At 34.2% G+C, this 16,745-nt stretch overlaps 1 protein-coding gene across 1 annotated transcript in view; it reads left to right on the top strand.

Moving 5' to 3' along the window:
- Window positions 1-4,264: 4,264 nt before the first annotated feature.
- Window positions 4,265-16,745, top strand: part of LOC125661546 (collagen alpha-1(XII) chain-like) — a 26,119-nt gene continuing 13,638 nt past the window's right edge. Inside the window, exons 1-4 of the mRNA XM_048893926.2 lie at window positions 4,265-4,502; window positions 8,329-8,886; window positions 12,751-12,954; window positions 13,531-13,645. Coding sequence (XP_048749883.2) covers window positions 4,265-4,502; window positions 8,329-8,886; window positions 12,751-12,954; window positions 13,531-13,645 — 1,115 coding nt within the window. The remainder of the gene's footprint in view (window positions 4,503-8,328; window positions 8,887-12,750; window positions 12,955-13,530; window positions 13,646-16,745) is intronic.

Genomic DNA, 16,745 nt, shown 5'->3' with positions numbered 1-16,745 from the left:
GTAATTGAGAGAGAGAGAGAGAGAGAGAGAGAGAGAGAGAGAGATGTACGAAAATCCCCCCATTGCATTTTATTGTACTTTATGTTCCTTAGTTCTCCTGCCAAGCGACTGAACTTGTTTTTTGTTAAAAGCAGGCAAACAAACGTAACAACATGTAGAAGTGAAAAAATGTCATTTATTGAAGTAAATGACGAAAAGTGGTAAAATATGATTAACAAGTACAAAAATGGGGATTAGAAAAGGGGGACTTAAATAAAGAGTATTACACACCTTAGGTAAAATATAATCCAATCTGAACCCCTGCATCATAATGGCATTGCAACAAGATGTACATAGGAAGCAAGGGGGTCAACCAGACTAGAATAAGAATTGTACAGTATAGATGTATCTTAGATTAACCAGTGGCGTAGCTTCCATTGAGGCAACCGAGGCAGCTGCCTCGGTAAAAAAAACAACAACACCTTTTACGTTGTTAAAATGTCGATAGCTTCTGGGGGGCGCAGCCCCCCAGACTCCCTGCCTCGGTAATATTCGAACCCAAGCTACGCCTATGGATTAACCCCTCATAAACCTAATACAATTCAAAAACAGACAAAAAATGTCATAAACAGCTACCTGCCATAAAAAAAAGAGTGGGTAAAAACAAAATGACAATGACAAACAGCGGAGGTAGAAGGGGTGTGTTAAAAAAAACCATTCAGCAGCTAGAATAGCGTGGCTTTCCCTTCTGGACAATAGATAAATAATGATCACGTGACGATCAAAAGCTCTGCTAATTGGTTGAACACACAGTAAGGAACAGGAATGAGTTAAAACTAGTTACATAAATGGAACACTGTAGATGCATAGTGTAAAACTAGGTAAATAAAAGACATCGATCTACATAAACTAAACAAACAAGAACATGTCACATAAAGGTCATTATTTACAATAATAACGTATTTATGTTCCTTAGTTCTCCTGCCAAGCGACTGAACGTGTTTCTTTTGTTAAAAGCAGGCAAACAACACGTAACACCATGTAGAAATGAAAAAAAAATGTCATTTATTGAAGTAAATGACGAAAAGTAGTAAAATATAGTTAACAAGTACAAAAATGGGGATTAGAAAAGGGGGACTTAAATAAAGAGTATTACACATCTTATTAAGTAAGTACTTAGTTTACACCTTATGATTTCGGTGTGACCGCTGAGAAAAGAGGGGACCCTCATTTGATCTGCCTTTTCATTTAACCCGGGAAATATAACGAAGTCGATGTAAACAGTGCATTTGCGATAAAGCACCGCAGTGAGGGCGATATTTTCTCCAGAGCACATTTGGGTGAACAAATCACGTGACTCAAATGTGTACTCTTAGAGCGAGGCCGTCCCGTCGCTGCGCTCACTACTACCTAATTCAGTCCCTACAGATTGCTGTGTACAATTAACAAATAGTGTCTGCTTGCGAAGAAGTTTTTAGAGAACAATCTCTTAAGTGTTAAAATGTGCCGCATGTTGATGGTGCAATGACTGCATCTTTTAGACCCAGACAACGGAATGAGCCTCGTCTTCACCATCAGCATTGCGCGAATAGGACATGTCCTAATTCGCTCCCTCGAAAACATTGATTAGCAAGCATAAAAAACCAACAACATTCAATGAGCAATGTATATGCAATTGCAGATATAGTGCTCGTTATTCTATTCTCTCTTTATTTCCTCTTTCCAGAAACTTTACATTTACATTCTATACAATGTTATGAAAGGGATATCTAACTGCAGTTGAATGCATAACACACAAACAAATACACATGAAGAACGTATTTACACGTTCAGATAGCATACAACTTAATACATTCAGATATATAAATTACAAAAAAAAGGATTAAGTTAGAGTTGTAGCCCTGCTAAAGAGGGCAGTGGCTTTACACAGAAACCTTGCACAAAGACAGATGAATGCTTTTTGATCGTGTTTGTCCTTCAACACTGTTGTAGGGAGACCACCCAGTAGCGTTAAATACAAGTCGTAATCACACATGTGTGTTAATTCTAAGTAGAAATGAACATCAAATCCATTCACAGCGCAGTTAGAAAAGATATGCTCAGTGGTATGACACCACAACACAGCATGTTGGAAGGGGTCGTTTTATGCTTTTTTACAGAGGGTACAGATTTGTTGGGATATTTGAGGTGTTATAGTTCATAATTTTGCAACAAATTTTATAAAGTTAACCTGATTTCATCAAAAGAAAAGTCGAATTTTTATATTCTTGCTGGGATGATATTGTGATGTAAATCTTTAAACATTACAAAGTATCTATCTGTTTCGGTTCTGGTTGTCCATGATACGAATGGATAATTATGAATTGATTGCCGTACGATATTCTTCCAGACAAATTTTCCAGGGAACCTTGCTTCATTTAGAAATATCTGCAGATAATTTAGTAGATCATATTTTAAGAGAATTTGCCAAATGTCCCGTACAAATATGCTGTCTGACATGTTTCATACCAATTGTTGGGCGTTCTTTACACATTGATTTTGACTACAAATTGCTCCGTTTACACGATCGAGATGTAGAGCTCACGGAGGGTGTGATCGGTCGATAGGGGGGTGCTTACTCCTCTTAGGCACCTAACCCAACCTCCGGTGTAGACAAGGGTCCATATTTGCCCCACTCTTGATTCTGTATCCTTTACAAGAGTTATGAAAGTGATCACTGTTCGTTATCTTAACCTTTTCGCACTTTTATGTGTCATTTAGAAGCATTTCTGGATTAGGAAGGCGTATTACGTAATGTTTGTGAAGTCAGAAAATCAATTTCAAGATCGCAATGAAATTTTAGCGGACATGTACTCATTGTACTGGAACAACTCAAATTGATATATTGCCCGGCTTTATTTTTAAGCCAAGAAGAGAGAGAGAGACACCTCCAATAAATTTATTTAGAACAATCACCTTCAGAGCCTTTTGTTGATGACAATTTGTACCCGTGTGATTCTAGTGAGGTAGAATTTCTCTACAGGCAAGAAAAACCCTATTGTGACTTGCCAAGAATGATCTGAATTCTTCAATTTGCTTGTTCAAGATCAGTTGTTGTAGATAGAAAAAATTTGTAATCATCGATCCCTACGTTTTTGCTATCATTTGCATTCTTATAATTACCTTCCTTTGGAAGAGGTGTGGTCAATGATTTACACAAACTTTAATCCAGTATAACAAGGATGCATTGTGTAAAGATGGTTGAAATTAGTCATGTGGTGTTTGAGGAAATGAAAATTTACGACAGAGCTACCTTTAATAAGACTGTTGTCTCCGACTCAAGCAAGTTAAATAGGAAGATCATTTCCAATCAGAAACATAGTTATTTTTCTTTCTTATTTGCAACGAAGTTGTAAGTTTCTTCGTCATTCGTAGGTCGGCTTTTCTCATTAATCGTATTTTGAACTTCCTGACAAAAAACCCCCCACCAATAGACCGACTTCAGCCAAACTTGCTACACGGTCTGGAATTCATATTCCTTCATATGAAGAGTCATGCCTGTTACAAGAGAGTTGACAAGAAATATCTTCAGATGGAGTAGATGGAGTATATGTATATTCCAGTTTGTTCACTTTTTAACTTCTCGGTCAGTACCATGGTGAGATCGAAGCTTTTCTTGGGCAGATGTGTATTGTACTGTGGAATAAATATTCAACATCATACGTGTACTAGTCAATTCATGCATGCATGTATAACGACGTAGTTTGTTAGCAAATCTTGAAAACAAATGGACATACGAGTGTTATGTTGTCATTCGTTCATCCCGTGGGGATCCGGGTAAGAATAGGTCCTCAGTACCCCTTGCTTGTCGTAAGAGGCGACTAAATGGGGTGGTCCTTCGGATGAGACCGCAAAAACCGAGGTCCCGTGTCACAGATTGTGTGGCACAATAAAGATTCCTCTTTGCTCAAAGGCCGTAAGCGCCGAGCATAGGCCTAAAATTTTCAGCCCTTCACCGACAAATGGTGACATCTCCATATGAGTGAAATATTCTCAAGAGCGACGTTAAACAATATTCAATCAATCAATCATTCGTTCATCAATGCGTTGCGTCTCTTAACAAATCAATGCGCCTCTAAGCAAACCGTTGCGTCTCTTCGTGAACAATTTTCAAGAGACTGAGGCTTCTTCATTGTATTTCAAGATTGCATGTTTATAGTTTTTCAAAGTGAAAACAAAAATCCTCGAGCAAAAGGTATAACTTCTGTGAAGACAAACAGCATTCTCAAAAATTATTAACTTCACCATGATAGACGAGCAAGCATTATTATTTTCCTATGCCTGGTTAGCAAAGAATTTCCATTGTTCTTCAAACCGCCCAATAAAAGGACAGATCAGGAAAAGATTAGAGCATTATTCACCGGGTTCTATGACCGATATGCACCAGACTTTGTTGATATTATTGACCGATATGCACCAGACTTTGTTAATATCATCGTGTGTTCTTGTGATTCTGAGGGGAGCCCAAAGCACAGAAGCGCCGGGTAAGTATGAACTTTTAATTCAATTGTGTACTTATAGAGTAAAAAGCATGAGTTGTAAACATCTCTATCTAAAGGAAAGAAACCGGAAACATCCCAATATACATAATAAATAAGCTGTAAATATCGCTACATATATAATAAATAACCAGTAAATATATGTCTATCTCTATAATGAATAAGCTGTAAATATATAATAAATAAGCTGTAAATATCGCTATCTATATAATAGGTAAGCTGTAAATATCGCTATCTCTATAATGAATAAGCCTTAAATATCACTACGTATATAATAAATAAGCTGTAAATATCGCCATCTCTATAATAAATAAGCTGTAAATATCGCTATCTATATAATAATTAAGCTGTAAATATCACTATGTATATAATAAATAAGCTGTAAATATCGCTACCTATATAATAAATAAGCTGTAAATATCGTTATCTATATAATAAATAAGCTGTAAATATGGCTACATATATAATAAATAAGCTGTAAATATCGCCATCTCTATAATGAATAACCTGTAAATATCGCTACATATATAATAAATAAGCTGTAAATATCGCCATCTCTATCATGAATAACCTGTAAATATCGCCATCTCTATCATGAATAACCTGTAAATATCGCCATCTCTATCATGAATAAACTGTAAATATCGTTATCTTTATAATGAATAACCTGTAAATATCGCTATCTATATAATAAATAAGCTGTAAATATCACTATCTATATAATAAATAAGCTGTAAATATCACTATGTATATAATAAATAAGCCGTAAATATCGCTATGTATGTAATAAATAAACTGTAAATACATGTATCACTATCTATATAATACATAAGTTGTAAATATCACTTTGTATATAATAAATAAGCTGTAAATATCACTATGTATATAATAAATAAGCTGTAAATATCGTTATGTATATAATAAATAAGCTGTAAATATCGCTATGTAATATAATAAATAAGCTGTAAATATCGCTATGTATATGATAAATAAGCTGTGAATATCGCTATGTATATAATAAATAAGCTATAAATATCACTATCTCTATAATAAATAAGCTGTAAATATCGCTATGTATATAATAAATAAGCTATAAATATCGCTATGTATATAATAAATAAGCTATAAATATCACTATCTCTATAATAAATAAGCTGTAAATATCGCTATGTATATAATAAATAAGCTATAAATATCGCTATGTATATAATAAATAAGCTATAAATATCACTATCTATATAATAAATAAGCTGTAAATATCGCTATGTATATAATAAATAAGTTGAAAATATCGCTACCTATATAATAAATAAGCTGTAACTATCACTATGTATATAATAAATAAGCTGTAAATATCGCTATGTATGTAATAAATAAACTGTAAATACATGTATCACTATCTATATAATACATAAGTTGTAAATATCACTTTGTATATAATAAATAAGCTGTAAATATCACTATCTATATAATACTGAATAAGCTGTAAATATCACTATGTATATAATAAATAAGCTGTAAATATCGCTACATATATATTAAATAACCTGTAAATATCGCTATGTATATAATAAATAAGCTGTAAATATCACTATGTATATAATAAATAAGCTATAAATATCACTATCTATATAATAAATAAGCTGTAAATATCGCTATGTATATAATAAATAAGTTGAAAATATCGCTACCTATATAATAAATAAGCTGTAACTATCACTATGTATATAATAAATAAGCTGTAAATATCGCTATGTATGTAATAAATAAACTGTAAATACATGTATCACTATCTATATAATACATAAGTTGTAAATATCACTTTGTATATAATAAATAAGCTGTAAATATCACTATATATATAATAAATAAGCTGTAAATATCACTATGTATATAATAAATAAGCTGTAAATATCACTATCTATATAATACTGAATAAGCTGTAAATATCACTATGTATATAATAAATAAGCTGTAAATATCGCTACATATATATTAAATAACCTGTAAATATCGCTATGTATATAATAAATAAGCTGTAAATATCACTATGTATATAATAAATAAGCTGTAAATATCGCTATCTATATATTAAATAACCTGTAAATATCGCTATGTATATAATAAATAAGCTGTAAATATCACTATGTATATAATAAATAAGCTGTAAATATCGCTATCTATATAATAAATAAGCTGTAAATATCACTATGTATATAATAAATAACCTGTAAATATCGCTATGTATATAATAAATAAGCTGTAAATATCACTATGTATATAATAAATAAGCTGTAAATATCGCTATCTATATAATAAATAAGCTGTAAATATCGCTATGTATATAATAAATAAGCTGTAAATATCGCTATTTATATAATAGGTAAGCTGTAAATATCGCTATCTATATAATAAATAAGCTGTAAATATCGCTATGTATATAATAAATAAGCTATAAATATCGCTATGTATATAATAAATAAGCTATAAATATCACTATCTCTATAATAAATAAGCTGTAAATATCGCTATGTATATAATAAATAAGCTATAAATATCACTATCTATATAATAAATAAGCTGTAAATATCGCTATGTATATAATAAATAAGTTGAAAATATCGCTACCTATATAATAAATAAGCTGTAACTATCACTATGTATATAATAAATAAGCTGTAAATATCGCTATGTATGTAATAAATAAACTGTAAATACATGTATCACTATCTATATAATACATAAGTTGTAAATATCACTTTGTATATAATAAATAAGCTGTAAATATCACTATATATATAATAAATAAGCTGTAAATATCACTATGTATATAATAAATAAGCTGTAAATATCACTATCTATATAATACTGAATAAGCTGTAAATATAACTATGTATATAATAAATAAGCTGTAAATATCGCTACATATATATTAAATAACCTGTAAATATCGCTATGTATATAATAAATAAGCTGTAAATATCACTATGTATATAATAAATAAGCTGTAAATATCGCTACATATATATTAAATAACCTGTAAATATCGCTATGTATATAATAAATAAGCTGTAAATATCACTATGTATATAATAAATAAGCTGTAAATATCGCTACATATATAATAAATAAGCTGTAAATATCACTATGTATATAATAAATAAGCTGTAAATATCGCTATCTATATAATAAATAAGCTGTAAATACCACTATCTATATAATAAATAAGCTGTAAATATCGCTATCTGTATAATGAATAAGCTGTAAGTATCGCTATCTATATATTAAATAAGATGAACATTTCGCTATCTGTATAATGAATAAGCTAAACATATCTCTATCTACAGTAATAAGGTGTAAATATCGCTACATACTGTAAATATGGCCTATCCTCAGGTGAAAACTTTATTCCACTATATTAATGATCTTCCCAAATTAAGCTTAAACGTATTTGTATCGTTTAAAAGCTGATAAACAAAATATCGGAGTAAAGTCATTAGAATTTTAGAGGATTAGTTAATGACCTGTATTACTTAATTAAGACTTGGGCAATGTTAGGGATATTTACAGCTTATTTTAAATTGTTTCTGAATATATGAAATTGTATAAATGTGTAGCATATCATATCCACGTAAAATGTAAAGTTGTATCCAGTTAAGCGCTGTTTGTAAAACATGTTTCGTATACAAATGAATAAATGCATGTTAGCATTCAATTTATCTCACTTTTGTATATTCTGATCCAAAACATTTTCTTTTTGATAGTGAAGATAACAAGCAGTATCAATTAACCTATATTTCTAAATTTGCAGTTTGTGTCACAAAAGCAGATATTGTGTTTTTACTTGATTCTTCGGGATCTGTTGGTTCCACAAACTTTAATAAGCAGCTAGATTTTGTGAAAAAATTCGCTAACACGTTTGACATTGGACCTCAAAATGTGCAGATTGGTGTGGAGACTTTTGCCACGACTCCCCATCATCAATTTTTCATGAACAAATATCCATCCAAATCTACATTATTAAACGCCATCGGTCATGTGCCCTACCAATCGGGTTCCACACATACAGATTTGGCTTTGAAATATGTTATGGATCACGACTTCAAACCGGCTGCTGGGGACAGAGACCACGTGGTCAATATCCTTGTTGTGATGACCGATGGTCAGTCCAATGACCGTCAGGCCACCATAACACAGGCCAACAAACTCCATGGAATGAACATCAAAACTTTCGCCATTGGTATTGGCAGTGGAATTAATCGTGCTGAATTAGGACACATCACAACTGACGACAAGCACGTCTTTACTGTTTCCAATTTTGATGCCCTGAACACCCTGCAGGAAGAACTAAAGAAAAGAACGTGTGAAGGTTGGTATCAATGTACTTAGTTTCTTTCACATGCTTCAAACTATTGACTTATTGATTGTAATAAAATATGTGTCTTTATTGGTGAAAGGACAATGTTCGGTACATTATTAAAGGACAAGAGACCATTGTGTCCTTACACGCCATCTAACATTAATTCGGAGGATGTTTAGTTTTGCATGGTTTGTTTTGAATGACTGTCCAATCTGTATTGACAATCGAATTTTTCGTTATAAGTGTTTGTTCGTTTGATATTTTCGCCGTCTATACCCATGCAATCTCATTAAAATCAGATCTTTGATCCGCTCCGTTATTGCTAAGAGCGACATAACAATAACGGAGCGGATCAAAGGGCTTTAACGCAACATAACATATCCTATAGTGTTGCTCAGAGGAACCAATGTCTTCAATTGAAATTGTCAAGTTCATCTTTTCTTTCTCCACTACAGAACTATGACCTAGTTAATTGACCGCCAAGAGGCGGGTCTCTATTAGCTGCAATAATGTAGCCCTCTCCGATTTGGGGGGGGGGGGGTTATAACTCCTTAGGATCTCCGCAATGGTGCAAATGCGGGAGTGATTCACTCCCGCAACATTTTCGATCATTCTAAACATTTGCTGACTTTCTCTACGGAAATAAAACTATATTCTATGTTTCTTAGTCAATATATAAATTTACATCCTGCACCTTATGATTTGTGAGGCTCTATTCTACCGTTTTCAACAATTTCGATATATTCCAATTTCTCAATTCATATTTGTGCGCCATTTTTTGGTGTACTGAAGTTTCAACTTCCGATTGTCAAGTTATTTGTATATGCCATATAGAGTAGTATTTACATCAATGGAGAAGTACGGAGGAGAAACGTCGGTATTAAAAAGGTTTAGATTTAATATTAAGTTAAAAAACGAACAGCAAAATGTAAATTCTTTCTGCAACCATATGATTTTCCTTCCTTTGTCGGAGTGGCTCGAGTAACTACATGTACATTTTCGCGCTGATTGTCAATGTTTAGGTTTTTCAGTAGATCCACCTATAAGATCTCGCGATAACAAGCATGGCAGAGCTATGAAGAATTTTGCATGCTGTACATGATGTTTAATGAAAAACACCTTTATTAGACATGCCCAAGCACAAAATTGGTACCCCTTTTGGTGTAAACAATATTTGGAACTAATACACGGAGCTTATTATCGGTTATTCATTAAATTATTTTGCACCATTACGGAGATCCTATGGAATTGTAGCCCTATCCCGAAAACTTCAGAATTAAAAAAAAAAAAAAAAAAAACCGGATAGGGCTACATTGTTGCAGCTAGGTCTCTATTTGATAAACATTTTAAGATTTACGCTGTTTTTCTGCGAAATGAAAAAGTTTTCTGCGGAATTTGTTAATAAATTATTTTTCATGTAAACGGAATTTGTTACATTTGACTAACTTTCAAACCAATTAAATTTCAGTAGCAGTAATGTTAAATAGATATTCAAGGTGTATTAAAATGTTACGACAATTTTGTATAGAAAATCCACAACACTGCGCCCTATGACATGACACAATATATGTACATGTATTTGCATTGTATGATTTTCCATTTGTATTCTATATTTTCCATTTGTATTGCATATTTTTTTCATTTATATTGTATAAATTGTAATTTGTATTGTATAATTTTCCATTTGTACTCTATACTTTCCATGTGTATTCTGCATTTTCCATTTGTATTGTAGATTTTTTTAATTTGTATTGTATTCAAGATGTTTTGTTTGTTTGTTACAAAGGATTTCATCGTTTATCATATATGGTTATGCTCGAGCTGTTCAAGATACTTTACACGAAGTTCGCGTTTAGCAGGAAAGAACATGCACCGTATCTGGTAAATGTAATGACGTGAAGCCCCCCCCCCCTCCCACCAAAAAAAAATAGTCACAATTTATGAGCCTATCGTGACTTCCCCTCGCTTATCAACCTCGTGTTTAACCAGTGACGGATCTATACATTTATGAACAAACGACTGGATGTCCGGGAGCTGTCTTGAGATCCCCACTGAGTCCAGGGCAAAGCCTTGGTGGGGACTCAAGGAGGGGTGGGACGAAGTCCCCTGAAACTACTGAGTTCTGACAAAATAAAACGTGGATGCCATTTTGGACATTTCTATAAAAATATCATATTTGTGAGGGGATGCGCCCGGCGTTGGATTCGCCATTGCTATATGTACACTGTAGCTACATGTTCAGCTCGTCCTACACGGAACCGGACGCGGCAGTCAGTGGTATATGTGTATTCTTTGGTTAGTGGCCGTGAGGTCCTGAGTTCAAGCTCCGCTCGTACCATGGTTGCACCAATCATTAGGTAGTAATTGCTTCTTCGTCAAACGCTCGGCATTTAGAGGTGAGAATCACTTTTCTTTCAGATAATGCCTTTAAAAACAGATATCTCATGTTGTGGAACGTGTTGGCACGTTAATTAAGGAACACCCACTGCTATGGCATTGTCCGCTAAGGATAGGATACAGTTGGTGACGTCTCAATATGAGTGAAAAATTCTCGAAGAGACGTTGACCAATGAAATCCCTCATAACAATTCAAAATCAACAATCCTCAGTATACAGAAAATGGAAATTTTTATAATGCAAATGGAAATCATAGAATATAAATGAAAAATTTACGATACAAAAGGAAAATATAGAATACAAATGGAAAATTGTACAATACAAATGAAAAATTTTACAATATGAACGAAAAAATGTACAATACAAATGAAAAATTTGTCCCGTTTGGATCCGGGTTAGAATAGGTCCTCAGAACCTTGTCGTAAGAGGCGATTAAATGGGGCGGTCCTTCGGATGAGACTGCAAAAACTGAGGCCCCGTGTCACAGCAGGTATGACACGATAAACATCCCTCCCTGCTAAAAGGCCGTAAGCACCGAGCATAGGGTTAAATTTTGCAGCCCTTCACCAACAATGGTGACGTCTCCATATAAGTGAAAAATTCTCGAGAGGGACGTTAAACAACATACAATCGATCAATATACAATACAAATATATAAATATAATGCAAATGAAAAATATAGAATACAAATGAAAAACATAGAATACAAATGGAAAATACAGAAAGCAAATGGAAAAGACCAAATATTGCAACGTTTGACATGTCATACATAAAGTTAGGTGTGCTTATCGCACTTAGCATTTTTAAAAATTACAAGATAGAGATGAGTACTGAGTTAATTTACCTAGCCAATCAAATAATAATGAAAAGTAAGAAGTTTATGTTATTTTAGAACAAGTATTTTGTTCGAGATTTTTGGAAATTGTATTCGGACGTGATCGGAGTTTCTTTTATGTATCGGGATCGGCGTTTTGCGGCCAATTTGACGCTTGTGTCAAAATGTTTTTAGATATTGGAAACATGACGAAAGGTCAGGGTCCTGATGCACCTCCCGTAATAACCAGCCTTATGCGTTTCTAAATATATGTGTTTCCTTTATAAAGTTGTGGCCTGCAACATATATTCGTATCAGTTTTACCAATGTCCGTAACGAGGACCACAGGACATTGGTCCAGGATAATAGAATAATGTCTGATTGACCCTAACTTTACATGTACCTAATAATAAATAAATCCAAGATACACCGAAATATATATTCCATAATGTATTTGTATCATGAATGATTTAAAATTAAAATACAGAATAAGTAGGGAAAAACTTTTAAAAACGCTTGTGAAATTCGACCTTACTATCTAAATATCTACGGTCCACTAACGTGATAAGTTACACAGTTTAAAGGAACAAGAAAGGTGCAACCGATGTTTATTTTTCCATTTATACTCATTATGGCGATTTTAATCAAAATTCATATTTTAGTTGATGGAAGTTTGAGCCAATTCGGATCCTGGTCTCCATGCACCAAAAGCTGTAGGGGTGGCACTCGCTCCAGATACCGTTCATGCAACAATCCACCACCAGGCTATGGCGGCAAAATGTGCGTCGGACATGCGATAGAGACGGGAACCTGTAACACTCAGGCCTGCCCCACAACTCCATCCCCCACTAGAATCCCTGTAGCAGGTACAAGTAACTGTCTGATAATTAACAAAGGCTCCACACAGCAGGGCATATCCCTTAGCAAACATGTTGTTAAATATTGCAACAAGTGTTAATCTAATCGGAACAATAAGGAATTTTTATTCCAGTGAGCTTGACCTATTTTTGAAATATGCTCAACTTTCTTTTATAACCAATTGCCGCCAATATCTTCATATAATATTTCATTTCTGATTGATTGATCGAATATTGTTTAACGTCCCTCTCGAGAAAATTTCACTCGCATCGAGAGGTCACCACTGCAGGTGAAGGGCTTTAGGCCTATGCTCGGCACCTATGGCCATTGAGCAGGAAGGGATCTTTATCGTGCCACACCTGCTGTGACACGGGACCTCGGTTTTTGCGGTCTCATCCGAAGGACCGCCCCATTTAGTCGCTTTTTACGAGTAAGGGGGTACTGAGGACCTCTTCTAACCCGGATCCCCACGGGATTTCATTTCTGAAAAAATTGTGCTTTACAAGGATAATGAGCTTGAACGACGACTTAAAACCAAGTGTGGTTTTCGTGAAAAATTTATTCACATTGTTTTCTATTCTTAGCTGTCTGTGTCTACAAGGGAAGGCAGTACACCCAGGGTCAGAGATGGCAGGATGGTTGTGACTTCAACTGTGAATGCACAAACGCCCAGACTGGATACTATAGATGTACTGAGATGTATGTTACAAGCTTTCGTGTGAAATACTCGAATCTGATTGGCTTAAAAACGTTTCCCTGTGAGCGTAAACGCCTAATGTAAGCGTAAAAGCCTAATGTAAAAGCCCATCAGCTCTTACTCCAATTACCAAAATCTGCAACACATTTAGGTTGATAATATCTAGCAATAGGAAATTTGGCAACGGGTGATATCAATGAAAAAAAAATATCACATGTGTCGAATTGATGCGACAACCGTTTGCTGTATATTTTAGAAAAAATTCGTTCAAGCATTTGCAATAGATGCGGTCCGAAGAGTGTCACAGCGACACTTTGAATGAAATCGATTGATAAAAACACCCGAACGACAATCAACAGCTTGGTAGGTACATTGTATATTGATGCATACATGAACCGTGTAACTGTCGCAGAAAGTAAACTTTTAAACTTTTTTTTTTAATTCCACCATGTTGAAATTATGTTGTTATTGGTTTATGAAGAAATTCAACAAAATTTGTGCATTGTGATAACTATAATTCACTTAGAAAAACCCTTATCTTGACCAGCAAAAACAATCACAAATTTAAAACAATCTTTTTAGAATTATTTACAGAAAATTATGCCAGTGAAAAAAATTGTTAACTTATAAAGTTGATTTACCGCCGAGCAAAATTCACACACAAGAACATAAACTGTCACAAATCGGTCTTTAAATCCAATCTCCAGATGTAAAATTCTGTAGCATGCTTATTACCACACAATCTAATTAAAATTAGATCCTTTGATCCGCTCACGTATATCGCTACACAAGTATGTAACGAAACTGCATTCGGAGTTCAAATCTAGTGACCTTTTAGTCATGCATAATCATCGATATGTTCATCCAATCGGAAAACTCTTAATATTTGCATTCGGTAACAAAAAGTTCGGGAAAATAATAATCATGGCGATCGAATGTTGGCGCACGTTATAAGTTTTGAAAGATTCGAAGATTCGATCTTTAAAAGAGGAACAGAAAGATGTGTTATTAGCTGTGCTGAATAATGAAGATTGCATGGCAGTTTTTCCTATCCTCCACGCCCTGTGGTAAATTAATCACCGGTCAAATCACACCAACCTTGTCCTCTGAAAGTTTTAATTTCAATTCATATAACTTCTTGATTTGGGAGTTCCATTCACTGTTGGTCTCTCGTACAAGTTGCAACAAATGAACATCCACATAAACAAACTATATGTATATACTCTTTAAGGTGTCGTCGCCGTGTCTGGCACGTTGATATTGCCGGAATACTTCGGCAGATATTACAGTGTAGCAAGATTTCAGTGTTCCGAATGACCCGAGTTAACACCGTCGATTTATGCGCTGATTGGTTAGACTAAAAGGTTACTAGATTTGACCTACATGTATGCACAGGGGAACAAGGGATGGTACAAAATAGGATGAAATAGTTCCAAGAAACAGATCGAATCTTCCTATCCAAAGGGTGTCAAACATCTCGTAATACAAGTCCAACGTAGTTCGATCCTTTCTTATTTAATTTAATGAGTTTTATAAACGAAAATAATTCAAGCTGTCTGCATTGTCGTCGATCACGCACAGGAAAAGATAACTCCTGCAATGAAACTAACTTCCAACTTTCGGAAACTCTCGGGAGTGTTTATATTTAGAACGAAAAACCTAGAATTTTTTTTTAATGCAAATGACGGTATTTAAAACGGGATTTTTTTTCTTTGGAAGGTAATGTTTTATTTCAGCCTGATTTTAAATGCAGTGTACAACACTCCAGTCTATAAAACTCATTAAATTCAACATAAAAGGATTGGACTACGTTAGAAAAATCTGGAGCTGAAAGAACTAGACAGTTTATATAGGACATATTTAATTTTTGCGAAATGATTCGTCACAGTCCTTTGTCCATTCAAAGTTGACCCACTTTTGCAATAGGTTGGTAAGTGGACCAACTATTGAGGAAACAATTGGACAAATGTTTCTATATAAAAACCAGTCATGTCTAATTATCCTATGAACTCTTCGTATTTAGAAATTAGGAACGATGATACATGTAGCTTCCACTTTAGCCAATAGGTGTAACATTAACTTGACCTACTTTATGACCTAAATATTCTACAGTAGCATGACAAAAGTAATTTTCGCAAGGTTCACTGTTAACTTTTCCGTAGCTAGATTGCCGAAGAATGCACGCATGATTATGAGATTTTCATGCCATGTGTCGCTGTAGATGATAGCGACATCAACGTAGTCTTCACATGCTTGAAGGTCATGGAGAAGGGAATGAATCATCTTCTTAAAGGTACATGTTGTAGATGGGGCATTTTTCATGCCAAAACGCGTTACGTTGTATTGAAACAGTCCATCACAAATACAGGTATTTCACTGGCTCATCTCAGTTAATTGTACTTGCCAGTAACCTTTCATCAGATCAAATTTACTAACAAATACAGTCATGGATTCTGGGAATCGAATAAGAGTCTTTTCGTGACGAAGTCTGAAGTCGGTACACATTCAATAGGTACCGACAGGTTTCGGTACTAAAGATGAGCTCCAATCAGTTTTACTTGACTCAATAAGTCATTGTCCAGCAATGGATTAAAACGATAAGGATGCTGTCTGATGGACAAATCGTCACACACTATGCCATCATGATAAACAGTATTGGTGTTTTTGGATCATTCAGAAAGCTGGGGGATAATTAGCCATTAGACGTTAAACTTGTTTCTTCTGGTGAATATTCAAATGGCAAAGCTTGGCATCAAAATTGGCAAGAATGTCGAGGTTCTTTAAACGGACACTCTGGTTAGTTTTTTCCCAATCTAATTAAAATTAGGTCTTCCATCCGCTCCCCAGTTTTCGATACGTCGCGGCGTATCGAAAACTGGGGAGCGGATGGAAGATCTAATTTTAATTAGATTGTTTTTTTCCCATTAGATTTTACACTAATGCTATTTTAAGCACAATCTTGAAATGTGTTAACATTGGCTAAAGTGGAAACTGATTTTGTGTGATTTTGGTTACATCTTCAAAATGTTATTGTGACAAACTCGTTTTTATACGCCCGTCAAATTATGGTATGGCGTCGTCCGTCTGTCAGTTCATCTGCCC

Source organism: Ostrea edulis, chromosome 1 (genome assembly GCF_947568905.1).
Source record: "Ostrea edulis chromosome 1, xbOstEdul1.1, whole genome shotgun sequence".
Lineage (NCBI taxonomy): Eukaryota > Metazoa > Mollusca > Bivalvia > Ostreida > Ostreidae > Ostrea > Ostrea edulis.
This window is presented reverse-complemented; position numbering and strand designations above follow the sequence as displayed.